Genomic DNA, 8,689 nt, shown 5'->3' with positions numbered 1-8,689 from the left:
TGCTCTAGATTTAACAGTTTTGCTATTACTGTAAGAATATTTTTCTTGAATCTTTCTTTTTTTCCCCCTCCAGAAGTTGTCAAACCAGGTTAAGCCAAATATGGTTCAGAGGTTTTTAATTTAACCCGTTCAAGGTTCCTGAGAAGTACAGAATCTGACTAACTGTGGACATAAACAGAGATGACCATATATTCTGCAGTGCTGTGGGGCTTAGGGCCCTGATGCCAAATGACAGAAAATTTTCCCCTCCGGGCAGATCAAAGATCTGTTGGCCAAATCTCATCTCTTAGGATCCAATACTGTACTTTCTAAAATTTACAACACGAATGTTGAAGATGCCCGACATTTGCACCATGCCTTGTGTCCTTCATTCACCCTCTTGCAAGGTGTGTTACTCGGAAGGCTGTTTCTTTTGTGTGTTAAGGGTTTTTGGCGCTCCTTCCTTTTCGATATTTTAGCGGCTGGGGTGGCACTATTAAAGGAAAATGTTTGGCTATATTTCCAGGATTTTGGCTATAACTGTTTTTGCTTTACCCTTGGGAAGCCTCTGACAGGGCTGTGGGATTTAAACTTTAAATTCTCCTAAAGCCTAGTTGGGGTTTGCCGTTGCCCTAGATAGGAGCTTTTATTGAAAATGGCGAGTTAATATGGTTATGCACATAATGTGGTTTTGTTATAAGACAGTAAATTTAGCCCCTTACTCAGAGAAGACAATCACAGGCAAAGTTAGAAAAACCAAGGACTTAATCTTTTGCAAGAATTTTTAGTGTGCTGCAAAGTCCAGCATGTACCACAAGAACAAACATTTCCCCAAAACAATGCATTTATTTACACCTAAAAAGTAACAAATTGCTTACATTACAAAACATTTACATTTTTTGTTTTATCATTTAACACTGTGATTGCCTCAGAGCCCAAACTATACCTTGTAACTCAGGCTACTGACTGCAATTAATTTAGGAATATTAACTGTGGAAAGATTCCTGTGAATATGAGGTATCTTATCAAAAACAACACAAAATGTAAAAAGGTAAAGGTGAACAGGAATTAAATTGTTTCTGATGTCTTATTTGGAGTTCATGTTCACCACAGTGCTAGAAGTTGGTAATGAGACATTACCAAAGGTGCCAAGGAAGTACTAATCAGGGCTTGAAATAAAGTTAAGAAAAAGTTTTGTGTAGCCCACAGTGAATATGACGGCACCTTTAAATAAACAGATCTCCTCCAGTCCAAATGACCACTGTGCCTCCACTAACCAACAACTATAGGCCCTAACAAATAAAAAGGAGTCTGAAACTAGTACTTAACAGCGGGGTCTGCAACAAATTATCGTTAACTCTGAAGTCCACAATCAGGTGACAGACACAACTGCTTTCTGACTAGCGACTATATCTTCCAGCTTTTTCTTTATCTTCAGGAAATGTCGCTTGAACTCTAGACCATCACCCTGAAAGAGAAAATCACTCAGAGTTGGACAGGTACAGCAAATGGAAAAAAAACTGTTCATCTTTTTTTCATGAGTCTGATGATTTGCAATGTTTAAAATATGTTAGGCCAATTATAATGAGGCCCCTAAAATATATTTGTTTTCCTTATAGTACACATGCTTCTAATAAATCTTTAACTGTTAGGTACCTGGTTTCCTCTATAGCTTTACAGAACATAGACAAGTATGTAACCATTGAAGAGAGGACAATAATCTGCACACTTTGGATCAGGACAGCTGACAGATTCCATGTTTTGGCAACTAGCATTTTTAAAAACGGAAAGGTTAGTGACAGAAGCCTCAATGTTCCTTATTACAAAAGTTTACTGTAAAGCAAGGGCAACAACTTGACTATACAAATAAAGAAAGGGAACTCTAAATCTGCTTGTATAGATTCTACAGCCTACAGATGAAATAACTCGGTACTAAACCAACAAACAAAACACTGTAAGGATTAAAGTACCTTTGAAAGGCGGAAATCCAGTAATATTCTTTCCTCCAACTCCACCAAATTGACCTTAAATATTAATTTGTTGTTTCGTCTGTCAGTGGTCGAAAGGGTTACCTGATACAAAAAAAAAAAGCAAGCAGGTTCTTCAGATACAAACTATATCTCAAGCCAACCCCTTTATTTTGTATAAAACCAGAAGTGGTTAAAAAAAGGTTTCATTTTTCTTTTGCCACCTGTGTTCAGAGAAAATCTCCTAATTGTGAGGGAAATCTCTGCCAAGGACAGTTGTCATTGGTACAGGTGTCCCCCATTGAGAAAGAAACTCTAGCCTTTTGAGAGCAGGAAAAATGCATACCAAAAAGAAAGGCAAGAACATTTTTGATATTATCAAGTGGTGTATGAAGGATAAGCCTACAACTGCTTGCCGCCCAGCTTAAAAACATTTCTGGGTTGAGAACTGCTGGCAGTATGAATACTAAGTATTTTTATATGTAAAAGCAGGACATTTAAAAATACTTAGTATTTAAAATTTCCTGCCTCCCAGATGCATGGTCCCCACCATCCAGCCACACAATCAGGCGCAAATGCCAGGCCGGCATCTACTTCCCCTGGCCTTGCGTCCCCATTCACACATTCACACGCTGGGGGCGCAGATGCCAGCGAGGCATCCCTAGGTTACACAGATGTCCGGCCAGCATGGCCAGATGGAAGAAGCCAGGCATCGCTGGAATGTGGGAACCAGGTAAGGACTTTTAATCTCCCTGGCAATTCCGCTTTTGTTAAGGTAAATTCACCCTGAGCCACACTTGGGAATACAGCCAGAGAGGTTAAGTAAAGAGAACTGAAAGGGAGGAAGAAAGAAATGTAAGGCCAGGTTTTGACAAAGCAAGACAGGTAAACATGGTAGAGCAGCAGAAGCTTAATGGCTAACAGATGGAGTTTTAACTGGGGTACATGGTGGTGGTCTAGCCAAGGGGGAGCAAACTTTAAAAAAGGATTTATTGTGTCATTTAAGATAGCTGTCATCCTATTCTGCACCATGATAGCTGCAACACCTACATGAAACATAACATGGGGTGTCTCCAAGCTCTGGCTATTGGCTAATTAATGGCCAGGGCTCTGCCCTCCTCACAGTAACTAAATTCATTATCTGCACAAAACAATACAATGGGCCAGGCTTAAAGTACTGACCCATGTCCTAGTGTGTAAGTAAGGCAGTCCCCTCCATCTTTTTAGAACACATTTTTTTACTCCAGTTGTGTGTCAAACTTCTACAATAAAACAGATGGATACACAATAGCTCAGTAGGATGAAGAATGAACTTGCCTGATTAGCGCAACCTTTCTTCCAGACATAGCCTATTTTCTCACATGCGTCCTTTAGATTATTATAAGTACTTGGAGCATCAACATTGGTGAAGAACCGGGTCATCCTTTTTACTAACCGCTGCCATGGGTTCTGTAGGAATTTAGATATAAGTGGTTTATAATATTAAAATGGACAGATATAAAAAGACTGAAGAATTACAATAAAAAATAAATAAAAGTTATTATTACATAAAGCAAATTATAAGTGTTAGTAAATTAGATTGCACTTACCTGGGAAGCACCTGGAGTACCTAGCAGCTGGCTGCTTAGCAACATGTTTTCTGGACAGGCCGGCTGAGAAAAACTGATTCCTTTACCCTGCACCAAGCTATCTATATTGGAGGAACTACTGTCCCAGGTTGGGAGAGATGTGCGAGGTTCAGGCTGTGTGCTGGAAAAGGTTATCTTCTCATCACTGCACAGCAAAGTAGAAACAATAAGATGGTAATCACATGCAAAACATAACCCCTTTCCATTAAGCAAAGACAATATGTAGCATTTACTAGGATATAAGTGGACATTTAACAAATTAGGAATATGGGAACAGGAAAGCAGAAATAATAGGTCTAAATTATTCTTACACTCCTGTTCACTATGCATATTACCAGTTTAGTGACTGAAGTCCCACATGCAATGGAGTTAGTTTATCCCAGCAGCTCTAATCTATCTAGCTGAATATCCTGCTTGAGGACATTGGCCCTGATTTATGAATGCTCTCCAAGGCTGGAGAGAATACACTTTCATCAGTGAAGCTGGGTGATCCAGCAAACCTGGAATGGATTTTTTCAATGTCATTTTATATTTGCTAGCAAATGCTTTGAATCCTGGTCCAGATCCATCCCAGGTTTGCAGGATCACCCAAGCTTCACTGGTGAAAGTGTATTCTCTCCAGTCTTAGAGAGCTTTAATAAATCAGGGCCATTGTATCACAGGAGGTTAGGTGAGGATAGTTCTGCTTTAGTTGCTGAGGTCATAGGGAAAAAAATTGTCTGGAACAAATTCACCCCTCAGTCTAGTCGTATTTCTAAAATACTCCCCTCCACACAAGGCAGTGTGTGAAATATAGGCTTTATCCCATTTGGGTGAGCAATCTTGCCCTGAATTCTGTAGTACATAGGAGCCCTTTTTAGAACATGTACATTTAACATAAAAAAGATGTGCCGTACAAAGCATTCGCACATGAGCCAAAAGTAACTATTAACGTTCCCTCTTTAAACTGCTTTCACAGCTTTGGACCACGAAATACGCTTAATAAAAAGAAGTTACAAAAGGAAGTACTGGCCTGTGTGGAAAAAAAGACATGTCTGCATCACTGCGTATGTATTTATTGCGAAGTTCAGATGTGTCTCTGGCACCACCTGAGGACACGCGGTGTCTTTTCACGCCTATTGAAAACAAATAAAAACACAAATTGTGAGAGAACCCTTTGTAGTAGATTTTGGTGAGTTTATTAAGAGTTTCATTATAAAAATGTATTTCCTTTAAATCAATCAACTAAATACAGCACCTTATTAGTATATGCCTCTGTGGTGTGAGCAATTGAGGGGGATTTTGGTCATGCAATTGAGTAACAACAAATCCCCATTATTGTAATCATTAGTTGTCAAGTGAAGGTTGCCCATGCTGACTCTTTTGCATCAATACTTTCTGAGATGCAGACCTGAACAAATATCTACAAGGTTTGTTATGCATACTTGTTTCAGTGTGCTCCTCAGAATGTAATGAAGACACAATGCCAACAGGCAGTACCTAGCTTTGGGGGGATATCAAGTCAGCAATGGTAGCCATTATATATCTTACATAACAGATTTCCTTTAACTACAACAATGACCTTTTGATGATTTATTTACCAATTCCTAAAGGGAGGTCATCAAAAGCAGACATTACGCTATAGAAACACACAAGAACTGTTGCATTATTACAAGGATAAGTATCTTATATTTTAAGTCTAATGAACCTATTTCATAAAGTCATATAGTCATATTTGAATAGTATATCTAATCTGGAGTATTGACGTTTTGAACTCAGCAAATAGGTAGATATGGTAATGTTTTTTTTTCATTATGTAAATTACAGATTTGATCTAGAAGCCTGTTTTAGCACACATAAAAATACCAATATAATCATTTACCTTTCAATGATTTGGTAAACCAACGGTCTTTCTTGATGTCTGGAATAGTAAGTCTAGCACTAGGATTTTCTGTTAGGATTTTACACAGGAAAGCTAGGAGGAAACAAACACACAGAATGCCTAAAAACAATCTCATATTGCCAATAAATACAATTATAGACAAAGCTAAAATCAGATGCTAATAAATTATCCCCAGCCAAAATAATGCAGGCACCAACTATCAACTTTCATATGTGTATGGCTAGTTGAGTGTTTTTATAAATCAAGCCCTTTAAATCTTTACAGAAAACTTTTATGAACACAACACATAGACTAGCAAAGTGTGGCTGGCAACAACAGGATAGCTAAACAGGACACTATTTTCCTCACTGGCTCACTGCCCCCGTGGTGGAAAGGTTGCAGACGATCCCCTGCAAGCAAAGAGTAGCAGTGGAGCAAAGCTTCCCTGGTCTGTAAGGAAATTGACTCTATGAAGGAAGGTGGGTGCTTTCTTTTGTCATTGTTTTGAATTGCCACCAAGTTTATATTTCAAATACAGGTCTGATTTTTAAAACCAGTGTCTGTTCAGTTCCTCGAGAACCTTTTTATTTATTTTTTTAAAACACTTATGAAATCTTCACACAGAGTTGGCAAGATGTATGTATACCAGATGTAACACTTAAAATGTTGAAAACAAGTTTTATATCTATGTGTGTGTGAGTAATTTAGTTTGTACAGAAGTACATTAGGCAAATTATGCATAGAAAAATTTGAATACCAAGTGGCAGAGAGTCAATCTTTTTCCATGGATTGAGGTAGTGTTTTGACTCTTTCCAGTCACAATATTCTTGACATGCTTCATTAGGCTGATCCCATGGTAGTTCTACAGATGGACAACAACAAAAAAAGAGAGAAAGATTCTTGAAAAAACAAAACAAAAAAAAACAAAAATACACTCTTACCACATTCTTTAAAACAAGGGTATAAAGACTAAAGACAGTTTAAATCACAGTATTAAAGAATAGTATTTCAAACATGTATTTTCATATATAGATCCATTACCAGGCAATCAACGTCTTTAAAGTATAAATGTATTTGTTGAAATATACATACGAACTGTATACCCAATAAACCTAAGCTGTTGGCTAACATTGTATGGTGTAGGTTTATAAAAGCACATATATTTGGTGTATGTGTTCATTCTCGATCTTCAAGTTCGAACTGATTGATGCCACAAAGCTTAATTCTAGATCTGGTATAATTCTTTTTCAAAATCAAGTGCTGCAATTAACTCGCACTGGGTTTAACTCGCATTGGGTTTAAGGGCAATTAGGTATGCCGAATGTACTGCAGGGTATAAACATTAGCATGTACCTGCAGAAGCATAAACAGTTTAGAACAAGACTGTCCCGTAGTCTACATAGAGTTGATCACAAAGCAGTTTTGCACTACTTTTTCTGCTAGCATCTAACATTGGAATACAAAGTGACACAAACTGGACTATAGTAAAGTCTGGTGAATATTGCACAGCAAGTAGCAAAACCCACAAGAGAAGTATTAATTAATCTAATTCTGGGCAAAAAAACAGGGAAAATTCTACAGGGCTGTATTTTGTTTCCTGGAGTGTACATATTTTTTTATATACAGTTTTATACCTTGTACAATTTTACACATAAAAAAAAATAACATTTTTACTAATGCATAGTAATTGCCCAGTCTTTAGATTTCCCTAGTTGTATAATTGTTAACATTCTTTGGGGAAGGTGAATTATGGCCCATCTTTGATTATCTAGAAATATGGCTCTTACGTTACATTATATACATTACCTCCAGCTAACATTGCAGTCAGAACAATCCCACACGACCAGATATCCACGGGTTCAGCATGAAATGATCTCTGCTTTATTAGCTCAGGTGCCACATAAGGAAGTGTACCACACATTCTATTTAGTAGACGCTCACGACCGTTATACCTGAACACAGTAGCCAGGCCGAAATCGGAGATTTTAAGCTGATCTGAAAAATACATATGAAACATACAGAGATCTGGAATCAGATAAATAACCCAAATAATCTTGGACAGTCAAGCTATTTAATTTTTAAAGAGACACATTCAGTATATTCAATGAAGTTGAAGTAAAAGCACAGTGCCAAAAATAATAAAAAGAATGAGAATAGTTCTAACGATAATACTCATGATGGCAATAAGATCATCAGAATATGGTTATGTTATATTATATGGTTATGAATAATGTGAACCATGACAACTGTAATATTGAGAATGACAATAGAGAAAGGGGTCATGAAGTTATCGGAGATAAAAAGAATAATCATAGTGATTAAAAGGATGATACTAATGACACTTAGTAGCTTTATATATTATAATAATCAATTATTTGCTTTCAATAGGAGCAAAGCCTTGCATACACTTTAAAGATAACTACATACATGTCAAGGTACATGTACTTAAGTGTTTGAGTGCAGCACATTGTTATTAGTAATAGTACTGAACATAAAGGAAAAAGAAAACCGACACACACAAAACAGCCAATACTGGGCAATGAGAGCACTGCTGTTTTAAATGCAAACTCAGCCTCTGGAGTTCACAGTTGTGAATTTAGCGGCAAAGAAAACCAAGAAATACATGGAATAAGGCAGGATTATCAGATAGAAAGAAAATCCGAAGGGGAGAAGTCATTATTAGATAAATATGGCATTTATGCTCAAGTAAGAATATAGTGTGCAGAAATATTTGCTTTTGAGGGGATTTCAACTAATGAGCAACCCACCCAGTGATCAACATAACTATTAAAGTGTACATCATAAAAAGCTTTTTGTTTCATACCTTTATCATCTAGAAGCAGGTTTTCTGGTTTTATATCTCGATGGGCAATTCCAATGCCATGAAGATATTCCTAATACAATGTTTACAAAGTAACATGTTAGTGGCATAAAGTACAAAGAAAGAATTCCACAGGCACAAAACAGTGAACGCAAATATGACAAATAAGACAAGATTTGCCTTTCAGTTTTGTAAAGTGTTTGACTTTAACCCCCCCAGCGGTAATCCCGAGTGTGACTCGGGGGTGGATTTTAAAATACCAAAGCGGTAATCCTGAGTCACACTCGGGATCGCTTAAAGCCAAAAAAAAAAAAAAAAACCCAATTACCTTGGGTAATGTCGTGACATCAGCGCGGGCGGAGCAGTGGGAAATTCGAAAATGTTGTATTGGATTCAATACAAAATAGCTCTATTGAGTCCATGCAAACAAATC

At 37.3% G+C, this 8,689-nt stretch overlaps 1 protein-coding gene across 3 annotated transcripts in view; it reads right to left on the bottom strand.

Moving 5' to 3' along the window:
- Nucleotides 1–805: 805 nt before the first annotated feature.
- Nucleotides 806–8,689, bottom strand: part of CHEK1 (checkpoint kinase 1) — a 16,081-nt gene continuing 8,197 nt past the window's right edge. For all 3 annotated transcript variants that reach the window (XM_072426117.1, XM_072426118.1, XM_072426119.1), the window contains exons 5-13: nucleotides 8,260–8,329; nucleotides 7,242–7,430; nucleotides 6,193–6,297; nucleotides 5,436–5,528; nucleotides 4,587–4,689; nucleotides 3,536–3,719; nucleotides 3,264–3,395; nucleotides 1,950–2,051; nucleotides 806–1,447 (exon numbers count right to left, since the gene is read on the bottom strand). In XM_072426117.1, the coding sequence (XP_072282218.1) occupies nucleotides 1,352–1,447; nucleotides 1,950–2,051; nucleotides 3,264–3,395; nucleotides 3,536–3,719; nucleotides 4,587–4,689; nucleotides 5,436–5,528; nucleotides 6,193–6,297; nucleotides 7,242–7,430; nucleotides 8,260–8,329 (1,074 nt within the window). In that variant the 3' untranslated portion in view covers nucleotides 806–1,351. The remainder of the gene's footprint in view (nucleotides 1,448–1,949; nucleotides 2,052–3,263; nucleotides 3,396–3,535; nucleotides 3,720–4,586; nucleotides 4,690–5,435; nucleotides 5,529–6,192; nucleotides 6,298–7,241; nucleotides 7,431–8,259; nucleotides 8,330–8,689) is intronic.

This window comes from Pyxicephalus adspersus, chromosome 11 (assembly GCF_032062135.1).
Source record: "Pyxicephalus adspersus chromosome 11, UCB_Pads_2.0, whole genome shotgun sequence".
NCBI lineage: Eukaryota > Metazoa > Chordata > Amphibia > Anura > Pyxicephalidae > Pyxicephalus > Pyxicephalus adspersus.
The sequence above is the reverse complement of the archived record's forward strand: the minus strand, read 5'-3'. Positions and strand labels throughout refer to the sequence as shown.